Here is a 24,981-nt window from a genome sequence, read left to right on the forward strand (position 1 = left end):
TCCTCCAGCACTTTCCTTGCTTTCAGACCATTCCCCTTCCTTCCTCCTGCTCCTAGCTCCCAGGAGGAGCTAGCACATTTAAAGTTAGGCCTGACACTGGCTTAGCCAGACCTTAGCAATTGCCCTTTTCAGGCAGGGACCGCTGGCCCCTATGGTGTACAAAGAAATGAAAAGTGTTGCTGTCCTATTGATGGACTACTGCTCCCAGTCAGCTCTTCCTCAGGCCCTGCCAGCCCTCCTGGCTGCAGCTGCCCATGACATTGCAATCTTCACTACTGGCTCTGCACCCATCTCTGACTGCATATTCCCAGTCCTCTCAGGTGTGCCTCCCCAGGCCTCCTGACTGCACATGTCACTCACCAGCCCTCCTGGCTGCAACCGGTGGTTCCCTCATGAAGACTTGCCTGACAGTAATAGCTCCTGCTGTCCTCTCTTGCTCCTCCTGTCCAGAATCTTCACGCTTTTCCAAAAGCCTCTGTCCTGCATCCACGCCCAGGCCCAAGGTCACCCCCCCCAGACTGGAGAGCTCCCTCAAAGGCCCTGACAGCCTAGTACTCCATCTCCAGTTCTTCCATCCGACAACTCCTCCCCAGCTGGGCTGACTGTAAGTATTTAAGGAGGCCTGCCCCCTGCCAATCCAGGTTGGGGATTGGTCAAGGCTCCTTAAACACCCCAGGCAGCTCCACCTCTCCCCGCCTCCTCTCTTTCTAGAATCCTCAAGAAGAAAGAGGGAGGTCTCAGTGACGATGCCTGTGAGTCACCAGCTGCTAAACTCTGAGCCACTCCCAGCCCACACAAACCAAAACAAAGTTTAGCCAGACCTGCCTAAATTTACCTACTCTCACAAAAAAGAATCCTAACTTGCTTTAAATACTTATGTAGCACCTTCTACATAGGTATATACTGCAACTTCTAACAGCTTACTTAAAATACATTTTACAACCAACTCACTTTATATCTACAAATAGCTTACACCTCCTTTCCTGACAAAACAAAAACTGGTGAGAGACAGAAGCGTGAAAATATCAGAAAATTACACATGGTTTCTAATTAGCAACTTTTCTGCAATTTATTGCTCTTCGGCCCCTTGATGGCGCTGCTGAGTGTTCCAAGGCACTGCGCTGTATCTCTGCTACATTTCTTTCTTCCCAGCGTTTGTCAGAGGGATGATAAAAAGACAACTGCTTATTGTACATTAGTTAATCCCTTCGCTGCCAGCGGGTCTGAAGAAGCTCCAAACGGTTTAGCTGGTGTGCAATAAAAGTCTCCTGTAAATTATTGGCTTTAATCACGTCTCGACAAAATTATACAGACATTATAAATAAAGGACTATAGGGGAGAGGGAGCACTCCAAGCATGAAGAATAGGGGCCACCATTAGGAACACGTGAAAAATGGCAAGGAGGGGGGCAGGGAGCGCTACAGTTTGTGTATGTATTAATTATGAAGGGAACCATATTCATGAGTCTTTACAATGAATTGTTCCTGTCACCCCCATTTTTTTTTTTTATAGTTGGAAATTTCTATAGAGCAGCCACTGTATACCTCTGTGTCTTTATAGTGGTGATGTCATTAGTCATAGCAAGGTTCATTTTGCTTACTGGTAGCATAGGGCTGATACAGCTTTTTACATTAGTACTTGTTTCCAAAAAGGCCTACAGTCTACTGTCCATGCTGCGGTGATAAACCAGGGCCTACAGAGACCAGTGTAGCTCAAAGTCAGCTGATCTGTATTTGGGTTCCCTGGGGTACCTAGAGAAAACCTAGAAAATCACAGGACCACTCGTGCAGATGGTGTTCTTGGTGACACCTGCAGAAAACCAAGAAATATACAGGAAAAATGCACAGACTCTATGCAGGGAAGGTTCTGGATGACACCTGCAGAAAATCCAGAAACTCCATGCATCCACACAGACTCCATGCAGATAGTGTTTGTGGTGACACCTGCAGAAAACCAAGTAAAATACAGGAAGGCTACACAGACTCAATGCAGGTTGTGTCCTTGGTGACACCTGCAGAAAACCAAGAAATATACAGGAGGACTACACAGACTCTATGCAGGTAAGGTTCTGGATGACACCTGCAGAAAATCCAGAAACATACAGGAAGACTACACAGACTCCATGCAGGTAAGGTTCTGGATGATACCTGCAGAAAATCTGGAAAAATACAGGAAGACTACACAGACTCCATGCAGGTAGTGTTCTTGGTGACACCTGCAGAAAATCAAGAAAAACATAGGAAAACTACACAGACTCCATGCAGGTAGTGTTCTTTTTGAGAATTGAAACCAAGACCCCAGTTCTTCATGACATGATGTTATCACGAGGTGCATGCAACACCACTGTATCTTACAGAAAACCTGTGGAGTGATTGCATGGTTTAAATTACCTCTGGCTTGGATAACAGGTGCTTGCATGGGATTGCATTATCTTTGCAACCTGTCAGGCCCCGTACACACGACCGGATCTATCCGCTGAAACTGGTCCGATGGACCAGTTTCAGCGGACAGATCCGGTCGTGTGTAGGCCCGAGCGGACAATTGTCCGGCGGATCGGACAGTTTCCAGCGGACAAAAATTGCTTAGCCTGCTAACAAATCTGTCTGCTGGAAACCTGTCCGTCGGACGTGTTCGGTCGTCTGTACAGACTCACCAGACACGTCCGACCGACCGCCATCCCTCGCATGCGTCGTACTGATTCGACGCATGCGTGGAAGCTTTAAACTTCCAGGGCCGCCCACGTCGCCGCGTCATCATCGCGGCGACGGCGCGGCCACGTCCCCGCGTATTGTTTACGCGCGGATTTCTGTCTGATGGTGTGTACAACCATCAGACAGAAATCTCCGGGCGGACATGTCCGCTGAAAACGGTCCTTAGGACTGTCCGTCCGTGTGTACGAGGCCTCAGTATGAAATTCTGGGGGGTTTACAAAGGAATTTGCAACCAAAAGATACATTCAAAGGGGAAGATCCACAGAGAGAGTACGCCGGCGTATCTATTGATACGCCGGCGTACTTTCAAATTTCCTGCGTCGTATCGTTGTTTTCAATTCTCAAAACAAGATACGACAGCATCTGGGTTAGATCCCGCGTCAAATTTTGAATATTTTACGTCGTTTGCGTAAGTCTCCGTGAATGGGGCTGGACATGATTTACGTTCACGTCAAAACCAATAAGTCCTTGCGGCGTACTTTGGAGCAATGCACACTGGGATATTCCACGGACAGCGCATGCGCCGTTCGTGAAAAACGTCAATCACGTCGGGTCACAAGTTATTTATATAAAACACGCCCCCCTGTTCCAAATTTGAATTAGGCGAGCTTACGCCGGCCTATTTACGCTACGCCGCCGCAACTTACGGAGCAAGTGCTTTGAGAATACAGCACTTACCCGTCTAAGTTGCGGAGGCGTAACGTAAATCGGATACGTTACGCCCGCGCAAAGATACGCTGATCTACGAGAATCTGGCCCTAAGTTGTTGCAATTGAGGCTGGCCAACATAATCAAAAGGAAAGGGCGGATTCTACAACAGCCATGCAGGCTTTTGAAGCAGTTTACTTTATTGAGCACCTTGGGATTTTGGGCTACTGAGATGCTATACAGAGATGCCCCTGTAGGTGCCTGCTATCCAGGACCAGTCATTTAACGACCTACAGGTTAACCTTACATTCAGGCAGGGCCAGTGCAAGACTATTTTGTTCCCTAGGCAAGACCAGCTACTTGCACCCCCCAAAAAATAAAGGCTGCAAAGGCAGCCTGTGCAGTGATGCTTTCTCACCTCCTTGCCAGTGTTAGCTCTGTGTGGAGACTAACTGGGGAGCTGGGAGGAAGTGATGTTGCGCACAGCACAGCTTGCACGGCACCTCATTGGCTGTGTACCTCTTCCTCACGGCTTGGCTGAAGTTTGCAGGAGACTACTTCATCTCCAGCTCACATCATCCGATCCTGCATTTCTATGTGGAATGTTGGTGCAGTGTGTGGGGAACAGGACAGCTATCAGTAATTTTGGGGCTTCTTACACAGCTTTAGACCTGCCCCCCCCCCCCCCCTCCGGGCCTGACCTCCTTACATCAGCATTTACCCCTTTCATTCGAGTCCCCAAAGTGCCCTTCCTTAAATCAGAGTCCCCCCTCGTTTCATCAGTGCCCCAGACACATCGCCCCTTACATCAGGGTCCCAAGAGTCCCCTCTCCTTAAATCAGAATCAACAGAGATCCCACTTTTATTAGGGTCTCTGAAGTCTCTCCTTACATTAGTATTCCAAAGTCCCCCCTTACATCAAGTTCCCCTAGAACCCCCACCTTAAATTAGGGTCCCCAGAGTCCGCTGGCCTTAAATCAGGGTCCCCAGAGCTCCCCTTACATCAGGTACGGTGGTATAGCGGCGCTGCCCATTGATTTCAATGGGCAGCAGCTTGTGTAAGCATCTGAACTTGATTTGGTATCAGCCTTCTGTGGCATCCCATATCCAACAGCACTTAGATTAGTAAATAAGGTAAAAAAAGTGTCAATGTCCCTTAAACCTCCCCCAGTAGTGTTCTTCATCATTACCACATTAGACATTGGTAAAAAAAAAAAAAAACATGACAGCAGTCGAGGAAAGTCCCGGTGAGCACAATAATAATCATTCAAGCCGATCTCCATACAAGGCAGGGCCTGGCCAGGGAAATGCCACCTCGTCGTTAAACACATTAATTTTTATGTAAATGCAAGTCAACTAGCCATAGTGGACACTCCAGTTAATTAAAAACAGAAGACGAACCAAAGTAATGCACTCCATTTGTTTTTCTAGGCAGCCTGCCAGGGGTTGGAAGTAATCCAGCGCTACCAGCTGGTAAATAGGATATATGCACAGCAGGGCGCCAATACTCTGTAGAGTGTAAACAGATGGAATCAATAGAGAGAGACAAGTTAGACCGCACTTCTGCAGGAACACAGCCAGAATGCACAACCTCACAGTCTAGATACTTATCCTGTTCCAGTTCATTTAGTAGCGAATGTCTCTTGATATCTGCTCATCTGTGTCTTCTTTTTTTTTTTTTTTTTTTTCCCAGTCTCTTCCGTCTTTCCTCCAGAATGCCAATTTCAAGAGGATGATACAAAACAGAAACAAAATGTGGCTAATAAAAAATGATCCATGACCATCGCAGGGGTGGCTATAGCATGCTTGGGCAACGCTGGCGGGTGCTGGTTGTTGAAGGATGCAGCTTGCTGGAAAAACTCTTCTGTCTGACCGTTTCATCCATGGAGATGCCATCGAAGGCGTCAATAAAACGAGCCCTCGGGGGAGCGGTTTTCAGTTTTGATTGCCTGCTCAATATTGTTGTGTACATAATCTGAGTGCAAGGCGGCACTGAGAGTCTTTAATTGTAACCATAAACGGTTGCAGATTGCTGTAGGTTTTCAAAGTCAGTCAGAGGACAAGGTACTTGTTTCGTAAAGGCACTCTCTCAGTTGATTTACCCAGAAACGTAAAAGCTCCCGTAGATGCCGGAAGGCAGTCAGATGTGCAGGCGCAGTGCAACCGCTCTTAGGCATCTGCATATGTTGGCCATATATTTGTTCTCAGCCTAAGGTTCTCGGAGCTCAAAAGCAGTGTTCATAGTACAGACAGTACAATGTGTACGCTACACTAAAGCAACCCTCACACACACACACACACACACACACACTTGACCCAGTCTTTTTGTAAACTGAGTGGTGTCAGCCCTCCCAGTTGTCTTTTGATAACCACTCAACCTACACGTAGATAGCCACAACATAAAGGCTAATATCTCTGTAGTCCAAGAAAGGAACTCAGGATACCCTCCCCCATGTTTTGCTAGGATTCCAGTAGGGTGGGTGCCTTTTCTACAGATCTGCTGTGGTAAGACAAATTATTTGGGGGGAAATACATTTTTGATCCCCCTTGCCCACTTACAAAGGAATGATGGGTCTGTAATTGTTATCATAGGTGTATTTTAAATGATAGAGACAGAATTTTAACCAAAAATACCCCCCAAAAAATTATTTTACTCACTAAACTGCAACTAGATTTATAAGTATTTGATCCCCAAGCAAAACATGAATTCGTACTTGGTGTTGAAACCCTTGTCGGCAAGCACAGAGGTAAAACGTTTCTATGTACACATTTCGTATACGTAGAAAAAGTCGTAGATCTTTGAGTTCAGCTCATAATAAATAGGGGCAAACACAAAAGTGTTGCATTTATAATTTTGCTCAGTGTATTTTACTCACTGATCTGCAACTTAATTTATAACATTTGTATTGTGTGTTTTTTTTCTGGATTTTTAGTTGATATTTTGCCTCTATTATTTAAAATACACCTATGATAAAAATTATAGACCCTTCATTTCTTTGTAAGTGGGCAAACGTACAAAATCTGCAGGGGATCAAATAATTATTTTCTCCACTGCACCTACTATTCGCTAAAGGATAAGGTTCACCTTTTCACATATTACAGGATTATTATTTCTTTTCAACTTTGGATAAATTAGGGAATGGTTAAAATCCACGCCAGGTGTTTTCTTTGCCATCTGTGTTCCAATCTGTATGTATGGGAAAGTTGTACTAAATAGTCTTTTTATTTTGCTCATACATACCGTATATCTTACCCAACCCTTGTAAGCCTCGTACACACGATAGGTTAAACAGAGGACAACGGTCTGATGGACCGTTTTCATCGGTCAAAACCGAACGTGTGTGGGCCCCATAGGTTATTTAACCATCGGTTAAAAAAAAGCCAACTTGCTTTAAATTTAACCGATGGATTCCTAACCGATGGGGAAAAAACGATCGTTAGTAGGCACAACCATCGGTTAAAAATCCACGCATGCTTAGAATCAAGTCGACGCATGCTTGAAAGCATTGAACTTCGTTTTTTTCAGCACGTCGTTGTGTTTTACGTCACCGCATTCTGACACGATCGGTTATTTAACCTATGGTGTGTAGGCGTGATGGACCATCAGTCAGCTTCATCGGTTAACCTATGTCCTTCAGACTGTTGTCCTCTGGTTAACCTATCGTGTGTACGAGGCTTGGGTGTAGTTCCATGTTTGCAGCCATATTGGAATACTACCTACTTTATACAGTATTTGTTATATGTTCCCTTCACATAGCATAACTTAATAAAATATAAAAAAAGTGCAGCTTGCCCTTTTAGCTGCGCTTTTTTGGAAACTCTAGCACTGAAAAACCATACTAGTTAAAAAGTGTGGTAGTAGAGTTTTCCCGCAGATGTTCTTTGCGTCTCTCCCAGCAAATTGTTTTTGTATGTACTGCCTTATCGTCTCAGGCAACTGTAAGATGCCCCCCCCAACATCAAAATTCATATTTTCACTAAAAATACAGTAAAATTATTATTGGCGGACACAAGGGTAAAACTTACAAAATTCCTGATAAATCTAAAAGATAAAAATGTATTGAGTTAATAAATAAAGCTCTGTGTGTGAATGAGGTCTTGGGACTCATTCACATGGGTGCTGTGGCCGACAGTGTGAATCTGTGTTTTTTATGTGTCTGGAGCTGTGTGTAGACAGGCTATGTTACGATATGGGGACGCATGAAGCTGTTTGAACACAGCCGCAGGTCCTAATTTGACAGGCGTGTGGATGTACTGTACGTGTGAATGTGAGTTAGGGACCTTAGATTGTAAGCTCCTTGACAGTAGGGACTGATGTGAATGTGCATTTTATATGTAAAGTGCTGCATGAGTTGACGGTGCTATATAAGTACCTAAATAATAATAATAACAATAATAATGTGTACAGCCCCAAACACAGGCAGTGTATAGAAATTCTTCAGTCCCTTTCTCTGCAGGCTCAGCTGTACTGGACAGTGAACAAACAGAAAGCGCTCTGTACAGAGGATTCTGTTCATTCATAAACTGAAGAATAGTAAACACAGTATACTATGCATCAGTTATGAATGAACACACAATGATCACTCATTGTGCTTATTCAGGAAAAGAAGGGGCTGATAAATATGACATATTTACCAGCCCCTTCCCCCACTCTCCATCCTGAAACCTCCATCTGTAAGCCTGTAGGAGCCAGTGTGAGGGAGAGGAAGGAAACTAGCAGAAGTCAGTGAGGGAAACAAATGGGGCCCTGGGCTGCAGTGGGAAGAGAATGGTGCACAGTGAGGGTGATTGGTGTGTGAGGGGGGCAATTACTGGAACTGATCCCCTGTATCCCCGTATGACCCTCTCTGCAGTAGCTGAAATCCGGCTGGAGGGAGTGGAGGAGAAGCCAGATTTCAGCTACTGCAGAGAGAGAAATGTAGATTGGTTCAGGTAATTGCTCCCCCACCACACTGATCACCCTCCTTGCCCACATGCAATTCCTCATGCTGCCTTGACCCCCCTGCTGGCCTGAGCCCCATACAGGAGGACCGGTTGTACCCCCTTATCAGCGGTCCTGATGCCAAGAATGGAGCTGGGTTCCGGGCCAAAGTAACATCAACGTGCATGGGCAGGAGTTACATAATCATTGGCCATTCGATGGAGGAATGGGAAAGACTTTGGGCCCAGAAGATGTTTTTGATAAGACAGTAATTGCAACAGAAGGAGATAAAACATTGACCATGAGTTTTAGAGGAGAGCAATATTAATGCATTGTGACGTCATGTATGATGATTCCCAAATGTGCTCCACCAAGCCCTTCTTAGATTTTGACACTGTAAAAGTCAGCAGTTCCAGTTCTATGGAAGCACCCCCCCCCCATGCTCTTCTTATGTTGTACAAAATTACCTTCTACATTTTTTCCCCATATTTCTTAAGCTTTAAGCTATATAATGTTTATGACAAAGCCGGTTCTCCTACTTCCAGATATCCAAGAATCTGAAGAACATTGTCAGGTCCTGTCGACTGTTTGATTATAACCAAAATGGTCAAATTCAAAAACATGAACTGCGGCGTGTTCTGGAAAACTACTGCTTCAAGATGAAGAATGCGGAGTATGAAAAGTAAGTGTGAAAGAAAATACTGTATATAAATCGCTGCAAGCATGATGCAAGTAAATTACTATTGTGCTAAAAAAAATCAATGAATAAAATTACTGCGAACCAGGAATGGAAAATGTGTGCCCACCACTGTCAGTGCATGCCAGGGAAGCAGCTTGTCTCAGCTCCAAACAACTGTTGAGTAAAGGATGGATCCCACGAAGCAGACCCACTGGTATTGGAATGAATGGCAATTTTAGCCTGGGCTCCCGCAGGCCAAGCCCCCCAGAAGTCCAGGCTGAGACTGCCATTCATTCCAATACCAGTGGGTCTGCATTGATATGCCGCTTCATGGGATTCATCCTTTTGCTCAACAATAAATAACATTAATAATATTTAAAACACTCAACAATTTGAGCTTGGAAACCCAAAATGTCTCCTTGGTGACTGGGTCTGCCCTCCACCTTATAGTGCTGGGTTTGTGAGCTAAAGGCTTTCTGGTGTTGTCTTTCTGAGGGCTGAACCACATTGATGGGTTACCATTGCTGATTACATACACTAGCATCTGCCTCAGATATGGTGGAAAGGAACATGCGTATGTGACACATGTAGTGAGGGTCATATTGTGGAGGTGAGAGAATACCCAAAAGGGGAAGGCTTAAATTACATCACCAGGTTGCAAATATTTGGATTTTGACTTGCCTTGGACTCTCTCAATTTTTTACTTAAAAATTTCACTTCTATATCTTTGCACTTATATATGTTTATGAATTAAAAAAGATTTTGTGCTACTGAAGTAAACAGGAAATAAAGTACCTTCGTCCTGTAAATGCTATTGAAAAAAATGGGGGATTGAGGCAACCTTGGACTTTCATGATACAGTATACACTTGCAATGCTGGAGCAGATTTTTATAAAAATACAAATTTATTGAAAATCATTCATTAAAAAATACCCACATGGACAGACATATAACATACAATCAGAGCAGAGTATCCCATAACAGGAAACACTCTTAAGTAAACAAATTCCTCTGATATAGACTGGAAAAGGAGGGATGTATCCACTCACAACGGAGAATTACATGTTCATCTGTATCCAGTTGGAAACTCTACATGTTTCACGATGACCCGCTTCTTCAGGAGTATAATAAGAAGCAATAACAATCTTCATATAGTTGCACGTGACAAGGCAGGCCTGAGGAAGAGATATAATACTCAAATGGAGGGCTCAGGGCTGATAATGGACTGTTTTCCAACTCTATTTGGAAGACTCTTTGAACTGACTCAGGATTAATCACTTAGAATATTAATCAACCCAATAAGACCACAGAACATCAGGTCCTATGAGCATGAGTTCAGCCGAAGATCAAACAGCGGGATAGTGACTTAAAATACAGGTGATGCCATGGCTACAGGTAAATACAACCATGCATGTAACCAGCCCGAAATCCCAGGATGCCAACTCCAGAGATAATCCCCGCCACCATGAGCACCGCCACTCTGGATAAAGGTGATTCCCCGTTGTGGGTGGATACATACCTCCTTTTCCAGTTTATATCAGAGTTATTTGTTTACTTAAAGTGGTTGTAAACCCTCCTGCACCACTTTTACCTATAGGTTAGCCTAGAATAAGGCTTACCTATAGGTAGCGGAAATATCTCCTAAATGTTTAGGAGACATTTACCTTGTAGTGTGCCGATGATGTCATCAGTGCATGCGCTGTGAAGAAACGGACCTCTGTGCCGTTTCTTCACTTGTATGTGCCATGAGTGACGTCATGGAGCTCTGGCCAATCCCAGAGCCAGGGTCCACGGCCCCGGAAGGAAGAGATCAGAAGATGGATGCTTCCACCAGCGAGGACAGCGTGTGCTTCGATTGCAGGTAAGTGCCACATAGAGGGCTATTTACAGCAATAGTCCCCCCTAAACTGCTGGCCATCCTGGACAGTTCTGACAGAGTAACCACAGATGTTTTTGCCACACATTCCTATTGGCTTAATACTATGATGAGCAGTTTCATTGTTCAATAGGAATGTGCAGGAGGTAGTAAGGGGTGGGCAAGCTTCATTATCTATAGAATGTATACCAGCTTTGCCTATCATTGCCTGGAATTTGGCTGTGATACTAGGGTCCTAGGTGCCTGTACTTCATACCTAATTATATATTTTGTTTTAAAATTGTTTTTTTTTTAGCAGGGTGTAACATGTCCTCTTGGGCTGCATCGCAGCAAGTGCACCTCCATACCTAAGCCCTAGTCCCGGTATTATTGAAGATTGTACACATTCTTGGATAAAAAATGATAACGGCAATATAATGACCAAAATTAGCCAGCTCATGTTTATTGGCATTACATGCTCAGTAATCAGGGTGGGTCATTAAGCACAGGAGTTTGCTTTCCCTAACAAGCATTGTTCATCATTAGCAAGCATTAAAAGGTCATGTGTTATTTTCTGTGTTAATGGATGATAATTGCACAATGAGTTTGGCCAATAAACGGTCGTGCAAACACATATCATTTTTCTTTATTCATACTGGCGGCATCAAACTCTGACTCTATATAGGGAATATTAAAATAGCAATAGATATAACTATTGTATCTATTCATGGTAGTTATGTTACAACAAGGAATGTCTGATCAGAAATTGGTAAAAGTGGTAATCCCCACGTATATAGAGTATGCATTTACAAACTGCTTATACGGCCTCATGCACACTGGTTTAGTATAAACGCTGTTTCTCCTAACAGCAAAAATCAATGTTAAAAATGCACCTAGGCCTCAGTTTTCAAACGTGTTTAGACGTGTACAGGCACGTTTTGGGTGTTTATTTCTTTCACTTAGATTTCATTGGGAACAACAAAAAATGGGCATTTATAGCACAAAGATACTACGCAAATATTAATCATTAAGCAGTGGCGCAGAAATTAGGAATGACCAATCCAATCGACATTGGGATGGTAGACGATCAGTTAGCACAGCAATGCCTGATTGCAATGCGCTCATTTCCCAAAATGACCCCTTTAACTGGGGACTATGGAGCAAAAAAAAAAGCAATGCAGTCGTTCATAGAACCAAAAAATGAATGCTGCTCTTAGAGACAATGGCCCAGATTCACGTAGATTGGCGCAAAATTGTGCGGGCGTAACGTATTTCATTTACGTTACGCCTCCGCACTTTACACGGGCAAGTGCTGTATTCTCAAAGCACTTGCTCCGTAAGTTGCGGCGGCGTAGCGTAAATCACCCGGCGGAATTCAAATTCGGCGGGTAGGGGGCGTGTATCATTTAAATGAAGCGCGTCCCCGCGCCGAACGAACTGTGCATGCGCCGTCCGTAAAATATCCCAGTGTGCATTGCTCCAAATGACGTCGCAAGTACGTCATTGGTTTCGACGTGAACGTAAATGACGTCCAGCCCCATTCACGGACGACTTACGCAAACGACGGAACTTTTTAAAATTTCGACGCGGGAACGAGGCCTATACTTAACATAGGCTGCGCCTCATATAGCAGGGGCAACTATACGCCGGGAAAAGCCTAACATAAATGTCGTAACTTTACTGCGTCGGCCGCGCGTACGTTCGGGAATTCGCGTATCTAGCTAATTAGCATACTCAACTGCACTTAAGATCCGACGGCGTAAGAGACTTACGCTTGTCGGATCTAATGGATATCTATGCGTAACTGATTCTAAGAATCAGTCACATAGATACGACGGCTCAACGCAGAGATACGACGGCGTATCTGGAGATACACCGTCGTATTTCGGTTGAGAATCTGGGCCAAAGAGACAATTCCAAGGCGGAGAGAGTCGGAAGAGTTTGGGTGTTTATTTCATTGGCCAGAATTGTAATTTATTTTGACCATTAAAATAAATAAACGCTCAAGCGCAGCTAGCGCTTAGGCACGCTTAGATGCATTTGACACTTTTTATGCCCAAAAGCTCCTTTCCTGAATACAATTCTTCTGCCTTCAGGAAAAGAGCTTTAACTGCCTCTAAACTCTGCCGCTTTTAAACTCCTCTAAAAGCCTATGTGCATAGACAAATAGTGGGATATTTACTAAAACTAGAGAGTGCAAAATCTGGTGCAGCTCATCATAGAAACCAATCAGCTTCCAGGTTTTATTATCACGCTTAATTGTATACGCTAGAAGCTAACCCCTTTACCCCACCCCTTTACCATGCACAGCTGCACCAGATTCTGTGAGTTCAACTTTTAGTAAATCTCCCCATTAGCTTTTATTGAGGAGAACATTCAAAGTCCTAAAAACATCAGTTTAGGGGCAGCAGTATGCATTGACTTTAAAAGTAAGGTTTTTAAAAACAGCCATCTATTGGGCTAATTACATTTTTCAGTCTGGAGCTTTGATAAATAATACTGTTATCCTTGTGCAAGCACTTCCTGTTAGGGGGTGATAACTGTCTCCCAATTTTACTCCTGCATGGTCACTCAATGGAGACTGCAAGCAGACATGTTAGCGCACACTTGCAGCCATCAATGAAGTCTGTGTAGACAGGACGTACCCCACCCCTTTCACCACACACAGGCCAGTCTGTATCCTCCTCAGGTTCCTGCAGCCAGCTGGGGGCCAGGGCCCTGAAGTGCATTCTTGCTCCACTGTAGTCCACCATCCAAATTATGGGCTGCACTCTAAAGGCATTTAACTGCAGCCAAGGTTTATTGCAATGACAACACACCCAAAGCCATGCCCCCAACATGTTTTACCCACAGCAAGCCCTAGTCCTGATTAAGCTCCACTGTGGGTGATATATGTTGGGGGCTTGGCTTGGCACTGAGTGCTGTACTATTAATAAACCTGGACTGGAACGTGAATGTCTAGTGTGTGGCCTGTTCTTTGGATGGTAGACAGGAAGTAGTTGCAAGGAGACAGTAGTGCTAATATGCAATAAATGATACAGAATGATGAAAACAGTATTTAAAAAAAGGGTTACTTTATTATTTTATGCTAAGCATGAACAAATTGAGATTTTCCTAGCCTGTGAAGGAAAATATTAGTTATATGAAGACAGGAGGCGAGTATCTTATGCATATCTCTCTTTACTAAAGCTCATAGCAGAAATACATAAAAAACTTTATGGTAATCTAAAAATAAAAAATTCAAAAGGACTACCAATCCCAGCAGTCCCTGGGCCAACGTAGCCCCTCCCAGGCCTCAGCCTATATATGGGACTGTCTGAGGTAACCACATCCTCTTTCTTTGTGTAAATCCTTGCAATCAGGAAACGTAAGTCCGATCCTCTCTCCTTGCGAAGGTCAGGGACTTCCTTACTGGAACACGCTATCCGCATCTGAAGGGAGCGAAAGGGGATGATCAACTGGACCGTTTCATCCAAACTGACTGCATCCCAACGGGGATCAAGGGAAAACCGGATCCTCTGGGCCGACCGGACCGTCGCCTTCAGGTAAAACATACCAACTGCAATCCAACAGGGATTGTGAGCAACTTAGGCCATCCGCATTCCAGGATGAGGACCGTAATGTTCAATAACCTGCAAGGAGAAGAGAATAATCGTAATAGGGATGGGAAGGGAGGGAAGATACTCGCCTCCTGTCTTCATATAACTAATATTTTCCTTCACAGGCTAGGAAAATCTCAATTTATATATCAGACAGGAGGCTTCGTATCTTATGCAAGTTCAAAGCAAACAATAGAGTTAACAATGTATACAATGCAGATAAACCTCATAAAATTGACATGGACACATGAGCCTCCGGTCTGAAATAAAAATTACGAAAGGTGGACTCTGAGGACCAATCAGCTGCTCTAAGTAGGTCAGAAAGCGAGCCTCCGGAGGAGACGATCTTCGTAGCCATAGCGCCCCTAGTAGAATGAGCTCCAAACAGGGAGATGTCTATGCCCGCCATCTCCATGGTGGAACGTACCCACCGTGCCAAGGTAGCGGAAGAGACTGGATGATGGGGTTTTACGTATGAGACTAGGAGCTGGGAAAGATTCGGTGGTCGAAGAACAGACGTGTGTGCCTCATAAGATTGTAGACAGCGCACTACGCAAAGTCGCGGATGAGTGGGAAAGAAGGGATAGAAGACAGATTGAATACCTGTCTTTGTCCTACGGACCACCGAAAATCTGACCCCTTGAGGCGAAAATTGGCGCCTGGAAATGTCTAACGCTCTCACGTCCGAGACGCGCTTGACCGAGACCAAGCAGAGTAGCACTGTGAGTTTGAAAGACAGTAATCTTAGGGATAGTCCATCATTGTCTTCCCATGAAGCAAACATGTCAAGTAGCTTGGAGACGTCCCAAGTTGCCTGATACCTAGGTCTAGGGGGGCGTTGGAATTTAATACCCCGCAGAAGTCTTCAGACCAATGGGTGCTTGCCCACGGCTAAAGAGTTAACTGGACAGTGGTATGCTGAAATAGCCGAGCGGTATATGTTGATGGAGCTGTAAGATTTGCCGGAATCAAAAGATTCTGCCAAATAATTCACCACTACAGATACAGGGGCGTGTATGGGATCAACCTGTTGTTGATCACACCAACGAACCCAGAGTCGCCAAGCATACCGGTAGGTTGATCTAGTCCCGGGGGCCCAGGCCACGTCGAGGAGATCCCTAGCTGACCCTGAAAGGTCGATATCCGCTTCGGAGATCCTGAAATCAGCCATGCTAGGAGGTGGAGGTTGCCCTCCACTACTAGTGGATGGGGTTCCCCGGACGGGTTGGTCAGCAGTAGTGGGAACAGGGGAAGCAGTCTGGGGTAATCCACGACCATCCCCAAGAGGAGAGGGAACCAGGGTTGTGTCGGCCACCAGGGTGTGATCAGCACAATTGTTGCCTGTTGATTCGAGGCGTGGAGGAGAACTCTGGGTATCATCTGGAATGGGGGGAACGCGTAATGAGTTCCCTCTGGCCAAATGTGACGAAAAGCGTCCACCGCGGATGCTTCTGGGTCGGGCCTCCAGCTGAAGAACTGGGGCAGCTGGTGGTTGAGGCGAGAGGCGAACAAATCCATGTTCAACGGGCCCCAAAGACGCTCCAAGAGGTGGAACACAGAGCGATCCAGTCGCCAGTCGCTGGAATCGACAAGGTGGTGTGAGTACCAGTCGGCTAACGTGTTGGAGACTCCAGGAATATATTCCGCGATAGGGACAATGTTGCGGGCCAAGCAGAAGTGCCAGAACTCCTTCGCCAGGTCTGCAAGGGTCCTGGACCTGGTGCCTCCCAAGCGGTTGACGTATTGAACCGCGGCCACATTGTCCATGCGGAATAGTACACAGCAATCGGAAGCCTGTGGGATGAAGCTCTTGACGGCGAAGAATGCCGCCAGCAGTTCCAAGGCATTGATGTGCAATTCCGATTCGGAGGCAGACCAAGTCCCCCCTGTGGAATCTGCCCCGCATCGGGCGCCCCAGCCGTGGCGACTGGCGTCCGACTCTATGATGATGTCGGGACCGGAATTGAATATGGTCTTGCCGTTCCACTCGACTGCGTGGCAAAGCCACCATTGTAGTTCTTCTATTGCCTCCGAACAGAGAGGGATCTCGTCCGCATATCTGAGGCCCTGGCGAAGGTGCAAAATCTTGAGCCTCTGAAGGGCTCTGTAATGAAGTGGGGCCGGGAAGATGGCCTGTATGGATGCAGCTAAGAGCCCCACCAAGCGGGCCAGAACCCTTAAGGATAAGGAGCCTTTGCGAAGCACTGCCCTGATTTCCTTGCGAATTAGGGCTAATTTTGTTTTTGGGAGACGGAGGACAGCTTGTTTGGTGTCCACTAGGAAACCCAAGAATTCCAACACCTGGGCCGGATTTAGGACCGATTTTTCCTGGTTGATTAAGAAACCCAGTGTTTGTAGCAGGGAGACCGTCCATGCCATGTGAAGGGAAACTAGGGCCCTTGAGTGGGCCATGATAAGGATATCGTCCAGATAAATAATCAGACATACCCCTCTGCTTCGTAGCGATGCCACCACTGGTTTCATCAACTTCGTGAAACACCATGGTGCCGACGATAGCCCGAATGGGAGGCAGGTGAACTGCCATATCTGGCCTTTCCAGCGGAACCGGAGTAGGTGTTGTGACTCCGTGTGAATAGGGACGGTGAGATAGGCGTCCTTCAAATCTATTTTCCCTAACCAATCTCCCGGTTGTAGGAGGTCTCGGAGGCAGTGAATGCCCTCCATCTTGAAATGTCTGTAGCAGACATGTTGGTTCAGATCTCTTAGGTTTATTACGGGCCGGAACCCGCCCCCTTTTTTCTTGACAAGGAAAAGGTTGCTTGTGAAGCCCGGGGAAAAATCCTCTACTTTTAAAATCGCCTTTTTGGACCAGAGGTCCTGTATTTCGTTCTCGATGAGAGTAACGTTTTGGCGTGTGAACTTGATAGGATGAGGGACCACATTTAATGTCGGTGACGACAGAAGTTCTATTTGAAAACCCCCGACCGTCTGCAATATCCATGGGTCTGCCGTAATCGCAGACCAGGCGTGGATAAAATACCTCAGGCGTCCCCCCACTGGAATGTGTGGTTGTGGAGTGTAAGGTATACTCACCGAATGGAGGCCGGGATCGGGTGTATCCACGTCCGCCGCGTCCGCGCCATGGTCTGCCCCGGGGTGGAAAGAACGGTGCTGGTTGTGCCACTGGAACGGGGTAGGTGGGAGGAGCCTGCTGATAATGGTATTGGGGGTTTGGTCTGTTTTGTGGCCTATAGGTGGACCCACGGCCGGCAGATCGGCCTCTACTTCTGCCGGCCCTGTTGAAAACTCTCACGGCCCCTGACTTTCTCAGTGATGTTTGGGCTTTATCAAGTCCCACAAACTTATTGATGTCTTTGAGGAGGTTATCCCCAAAGAGCATACCGACTGCCGCCGGACCGGGTTCGGTCTCGGCCAGGTGAGAAAGTTGGGGGTCTAGCCGCATTAAGATGGAGCGGCGTCTCTCCACCGAGCAGGAGGTGTTAGCCGTGCCTACTAGGCAAATAGCCCTCTGAGCCCAGCCGCGTAGTTGCATTAAATCTACCGGTTGACCCGAAGCGGCCGCTTGTTCTGATAAATTCAGAATTTTAGTTAGGGGTCCCATTAGATCTAAGATGCGTTCCTGGATAGATTTAAAGGAACGCTCAATCCCTTTTTTGGGGAGTTTCCCCGATTTTGCCAGATATTTGGCCAGCATGGGGTCCACCTCAGGTGTGGTTACCACATTGTTGGGGATAGAGGGTCTAGGGCACTCGGCCCGAAGTTTGTTGCGGGCGTGTCTGTCCAGGGATTTCCTGGCCCAGAGCTCCACGTACTGAGATACGTGAGGTAAGGGGGACCAATCGCCGGATCGCGGGTGAGCGATGGCATCTGGGTGGAAAAATGGTTCCCCCAAGGCATCTAAAATGCTTTCTCCCTGTGCATCAGGGTTGGCATTGGAGTGAAATGCCGTATCCTCAGCATCCTGTCTATCATCGTCAGACCCATAGTCGTCAGACTCGCTTTTCCCTGAAGCACCTGGTGAGTCCTCGTCCGAGGAATCAACATAGGAGTCAGGTTTAGTCCTTCTAGAGGACCGATGCCTCTTAATGTTTAACTCCCTGAGGCCCAGGGGTCGGTCAGAGTCTGGTGGATGCTGAGGTTGGCAGGCCGGGGAGGGAACTGCCTGAAACAAATTATTCTCTTCCCCTGTCGGGGAGTCAGGTGCTGCTAGAATGTGTTTCTGTTTAAAAGAAACTTTGCCTTTCTTATGTGGCGGTTCGCCATTTTGAGGCGGATTAATCGTAGCAGGCTTTGAGGGATGTGCTCCAGTGGACGGGATGGCCGAGGCCAGAGCCGTCTGGACAGAGATGTTAATCAGATCTTGGATCTGAGCAGCCGTCATGAACTGAGTGGTATCCAGGGTAAAAGCCTCCCCTGCAAGGGGGGCAGTATAATTATCCTCAGACATGATTGTATAACCTGCAGGCGTTTTAAAATCACTGGCCCCTCTTTATATCAATGTATATATTTCTTTAAATCAATTTAGTCACTAGTTGTCAGTTTAGACTCTAATGTACCAGTGAAAATCGTGTGCAAAGTTCTATCCTTACAGCTATGTAAGCATAGAAAGAGAAGTCTGGTTGGTTATGAGGGTTGTGGATAACAAGTATCCACAAATGCAGAAGCTAACAAGGGGGGAGAACGGGAGTAGCGCAGCAGGCTTCCTCACCTATGTACCGCTCGTCCTGCAATGGCAGCGGTGTGAGGGAGAAAGCCCGCGTTACTTTCGCGCTCTGGGGCGAAGTCTCGCGAGACTACGCTTACCAGAGCGCTGATTGGATGGTTGCCGCCGAGTCCCGCCCCTCCTCAGCGAGAGAACGTGAGGAGAAGGGAAGAAGATGGCGCTGCCTGTCAAGCTGCGAGCGCTGACAGGCAAGCGGTGAAGGGACGGGCGGGGGGAAACACCTCCATGTAGTGGTCGAGTGAGGGGGACAGCGTCCGCACCTCACGATCAGCGAGTGCAGATGGAGCACAAGGGAAAAATAGGGCAAATAACCCGGAAACCGCAGAAATAAGGGGATTACATTGCTATTACAAGTAGTAAAATGACAGTGAATAAACCATGCAGACACAGTTATACAATATAGTGAGATGAATAAACAGCTGTGGAAAACGGGAAAAAACGCAGGGGGGGTACCCCACTGCCACTCAAAACAGCTGTCTGTCAATATCAATCAATACTTATCTGAATCCTGCGATGAGCAGAAAGAAAGAGGATGTGGTTACCTCAGACAGTCCCATATATAGGCTGAGGCCTGGGAGGGGCTACGTTGGCCCAGGGACTGCTGGGATTGGTAGTCCTTTTGAATTTTTTATTTTTAGATTACCATAAAGTTTTTTATGTATTTCTGCTATGAGCTTTAGTAAAGAGAGATATGCATAAGATACGAAGCCTCCTGTCTGATATATAATTTGATCTACTTTCTGTAAATTACTAATCCTCCCACCTCCTCATATAATGGAGAGGACGAGAGGACATACTGTAGATATACAGTAGTGGAGTGAGTTAAGCTGGCCATACACCTCTTTATGAGTGAATCAATAGATTCACCCATACATGCTAGACAGCATAAAGAGACGAATCTCCTGATGCCAGCTATTGTATTATGAGACTGCAGCTGATTGGTTGCATTAATTGTTCTGCCAACTTTTTTTCGACCTAAATACTTTCTTAATTGAAATTGGTCGAGCTGTATGGTGGCATCCATGACTTCAGTAGGATAGGGCAAAATTTGATCTGTGTATGGCCAGCTTTAGTGCCTGAGTGTAGCCACCTTATGACAGGAAGTGTGTTATCGGCAGGATTACCAGGTGAAAAATGTAAAAAAAGACTAAAAAATAAATGCAGCCACCACATGGTCCGGTAAGATGCCCTGTTTTTTTTTGGGGGGGGGGGGGGTTAAATATGCTTTAACAGCTGTTGAGATAAGATATCAGTCACACTGGGAATCCCCATGACTAAGTCCCGAGAGGCAGATCGAAATGCGTTAGGGCGTGGCTGGGTTGGAGTCCAGGATGAGGTTGCTATCGATACACTCATAATTGTATCCAAGGGACAGCACAGATGTGCGGCTGCAGGGAGACCTTTCTTTCCCTTAAGTGATCACAGGAATGGGACGAGCTCCCTTCCTTGCCGACACTCCCTGTGGCGGGTCAAAGTCACGCTGCAAATACTTTGTTTTCAGTGATTCACCAAACTCATATGCCTCGTACACACGATCGATTTTCCTGATGGGAAAACTGCCATGTTTGCTTTTGGTCGGGAAAACCGGCCGTGTGTATGCTCTCTAGCAGTTTTCCCGACAGGAAAACCTGCGAGCAAAAAAATGAGAACTTGTTCTCTTTTTTCCCGCCGTGATTCTCTGCGTTTTTTTGCTTGGCAGTTTTCCTATGGGAAACACTGCAGTGGAGCATACACATGGCCAGTTTTCCTGACCAAAGCTGTCATGGCAGTTTTCCTGTCGGGAAAACCGGCTGGTGTGTACATGGGGAAAAGCAACCGAGCAGGTTCTCGGTTTTCCCCTCGGTTTTCCCGGCAGACTTTTGACCGCCGGGAATACGGATCGATTTACATAGAAGCAAGGGTTTTTTTTTTCAGGAATACCACACATTAATAAAATGTGTTACATCTTGCTGATCTCTAATATGTATATCTAAAAATATTGAAAATATTATATAATCCCTTTTAGATTACCACAATCACATACAGTGTATATATCTGAAAAGCAAACAGATGGTAGCTTTCCTTTAAATGTGACAAAACTGTGTAATGGGCGATGTCCTGTCAATAATGGAACATGACCTCTTTCCTCCTACTGAATAAAACGATATAAGTTAATTCAATAATAAAAGATTTTGAAATCTGTCTTACAGCTCCCCATTCTCCAGCCCAAAATCCCGCTGGCATAATGAAATTAGGAAGGCAATAACCCGGCGCAGTGTTTTATTTCACAGTAAACCCAGCGTTTTTCACTACGATCAGAAAAACAGCTTAGATCCTTAAATTGAATTTGTATCCATTCCAGAATCACATAAGCAGTAAATTATAAAACGGCTGCACGGTTTTCAATTAAACTGCTAAGACACAAGGAAAAGGATTTAAAAGGAGAGACCAGGAGTGCTGGGCGAGTGAAGCTTGGGGGGTGACAATTCACTGCATCGCAGCTGTCCTCCCTTGAGCAGTAGAGCTGTAGAACAAGCTGGTGCATCCGATGTGCAGCACAAATAAAAAGAGCAGTGAAAAGTATCAGCGCCGTAACTTTTCATGACTATAATAAAAAAATGCTTTCATGTAAGGCGATAAAGAAAATATATGATAAAACCACTGAAATAGAAATGTAAAAATAAAAGGGATGTGTTCATCAAAAATAAAAGAACATACTTTAAAGTGTAACCGTGGCCAGGCTATGGACATTCAAATATGTACATGTTTAAAACAAGCTCCCATTAACCTCTGTAGCTGATGCATTGTAGAGCAATTCATCCTCAAGTTTCACAGCAGCAGTTCTGAAGTCATCCAAGTCAGCTCTCTCCAATCTCACTGCTCTCTCCTCTCTGGTCTCCTACTTTGTGTTTACATTACAGGCTATAAAGCTGGCCATACATTATACAATTTACCTTATACTATGTAGTGCAAGGGCCTGCTTGATTGCATATAAATTGAAAGTGTTTAGGTTTGACCTCATATTATATGGTTGTGGTATAGTTAAAGGAAAATTGGACAAGAAAATTGTATAATGTATGGCAAGCTTTAGTCTACTGAGTTCTTGCTAGGAGGGGGGAGCAGCATGACTTGACCTTCTGGATCACTAATCTGAGGTTGGAGCAGAGTGAACTGAGCTTTTGAGTCACTGATGGAGGGGTAAGCAGGGGGAGCTGAACTGCTGTGTCACTGCTGGGTGGGGGGGGGGGGGGACTGAAATGGTTGTGCTAGAAGGGGAGAGCAGGGAGAGCTGAGCTGCTGAGTCACTGCTGGTAGGAAAAAGAAAGGAGGACTGAGCTACTTCTGGTGAGGGGAACAGTGGAACCAGAGCTGCAGAGTCACTACTGAAGAGGAGAGCAGGGGCAGCTTTGTTGCTGAGTTACAGCTGGAGAGAGGAGCAGGGTTAGGTGATCTGTGAAGTCACTAATGGTGAGGGGAACAGGGAGGCCTGAGCTGCGTCTGCATTTAACCGCCCGTGCATGCAGTGGCCTGATCAGGAAGAAACACACTACTTGCATGTATGTGTTTAACCAAGTACAGCCATGTACAGCCATTTACAGATAAACATATTAATGTTAAAGCAAAGCTTTAGCCAAATGTAGAGAAAGGTTAGAAGTCTGGCAGGGTGTTATTGCTTTTTCTTTTCCCATTTAAAGAGAATTCTCTCTCCCCTGTAATCACTGAGCTAGATAAATCTCCATAGTGAGCACACAAAAGCCTCATACACACGATCGGACTTCCATCTGAGAAATCCGTGGAATTTTGTCCAAAGCGCGTTGGCAGTGAACTTGTTTTGCATACAGACGGCAGAACTTTTTCAGCCAACATACACAAAACGACGTTGTTTTTCAGCTCTTTAGCGTCACCCTTTGGCAACTTCTGCTACTGCTGTCTGAAGGTTAGCATTGGTTCGGAGCATGCGTGTTTTTACTTTGGATTTTAGTCCGACATATTTGTGTACACACGATCGTATAATCCGACCGAACACATTTGTTGTCGAACCATTTGAGAGCATGGCTATCCAACATTTGTTGTCGGAATTTCCAACAACAATTGTCCGATAGAGCATACACACAGTCGGGTTAATCCGACAAAACACGTCCATCACACAATTGTTGTCAGAATATCTAATCGTGTGTACGGGCCTATAGAAAATCAACCCAAAATATCCAAAAATGGGTCCAAAATTGAAAAAAAGGGTTTTGGCTGATGTTCCAGTTTCAGGTAAAAGGAAAGTATGGAGTGTATTTTCAATGAGCACATATTGCAAGTTATTGTGATTTATTTTAAAGCAATTTTTGATGACTTCAGCATTAAGCCCAATTCACACTGTTGTCCAGTTGAAATCTATTACTGTGGCTACAAAACACAATTCATTATCACCATTTCATAGTTTCATGATGTTAGATGGTTTCTGACTGGTAGCTATGAGTTAACAAACTCTGCACATTTTGTTTTTCACTGATCATTCAATTGCCTAACTTGAATATATATATATATATATATATATATATATATATATATATATATATATATATATATATATATATATTTTTTTTAAGCACCATTTAATAATGGCAAATCTTCATGATGCATATAATTGTTTAATAAGTTCTTCCCCTCACCAAGATCCAGATGTGCTAGGAAACTGAAAGTAGTCCACTGACTCTTCCTTCTCTACATATCCACCTCCTATGGTTACACACTTCTCACATCTGTGGAACTGTGGAACTGACCTTTAATGCCCCGTACACACGATCGGAATTTCCGTTGGGATAAACTCTGACTGATTTTTCTGACAGAATTTCCGTTCAAGCTGTCTTGCATACACACTGTCACACCAAATTCCGACCGTCCAAAACGCAGTGACATACAACACCACGACGAGCCCAGAAAAATTAAGTTCAATGCTTCCGAGCAGGCATCGACTTGATTCTGAGCAAGCATGTTTTTTTTCTCCGTCGGAGTTCCATACAGATGAACGGAATTTGCGATTTTCATTGGAAAAAAGGAGAACATGTTCTCTTTCTAAGTCCGTCGGAATTTCCAATGGAAAAACTCAGATGGGGCACACGCACGGTCGGAATATCTGATGAAAAAATTCCGTCTACTAATGTTCACCTCCCTAGATAAGAAATTAATAGTCACACATCTATCTTCAAGCTCTAGCTACTCAACTTTCACCTCCACACTTGGTTCTGTGGCACTTGACGTATAACCTTCCCTTGAGTGATCCTCTATATTGGTGCGACCACACTTGAATACTCTCTTCCATCATTTGACAGTCTCATATGATGGACAATGCTCTCCATACACAGCTGACATCTCTTCATGGAATATTTGGGCAGATTTCCCTTGAAGAGGGAGGAACCTAATCACGGCTTGGTATTCATCTTTACAGCATGCATATTAATAAGATATCCACCTATAAACCTGCAACATTTCCAATTCCAAGCACATCTAGATCATGCTGAGGGTAAGAAGTTATTGGCCTTCTCTCATATATGGTGCTGACCATAATGACCAATCATAATGCTTACTCTAGGGCAGTGGTTCTCAACCTGGGGGTCAGGACCCCCTTGGGGGTCAAATGATGATTTACCAGGGGTCATCGAATCCTGGGCTGTTCCTGAAGCCCGTATCACTCTCCCAGCAGTTTTGCAGCCACCCAGCAAGACTATCCCTGGAGCATGTGGCCACCCATCTGGGCTGTTCCTGGAGCCCGCAGCTGCCCACTCAGCCTCTTCGCAGGTGCCCATTCAGTTTACAGCATGGCTGGGGGGGGGGGCAAAGACTAGAGGTCAGCTGACTGGTGAGGAATGTGAAGTGGGAGGGGCTAGAGGAG

The 24,981-nt window shown here is 45.4% G+C and overlaps 1 protein-coding gene across 1 annotated transcript in view; it reads left to right on the forward strand.

The window, feature by feature from the left end:
- The window catches only part of EFCAB6 (EF-hand calcium binding domain 6), a 257,858-nt gene that overhangs the window by 39,962 nt on the left and 192,915 nt on the right, over positions 1-24,981 (forward strand). The window contains exon 7 of the mRNA XM_040345822.1: positions 8,826-8,962. Coding sequence (XP_040201756.1) covers positions 8,826-8,962 — 137 coding nt within the window. The remainder of the gene's footprint in view (positions 1-8,825; positions 8,963-24,981) is intronic.

The sequence above is a fragment of the Rana temporaria genome, chromosome 3 (assembly GCF_905171775.1).
Source record: "Rana temporaria chromosome 3, aRanTem1.1, whole genome shotgun sequence".
NCBI lineage: Eukaryota > Metazoa > Chordata > Amphibia > Anura > Ranidae > Rana > Rana temporaria.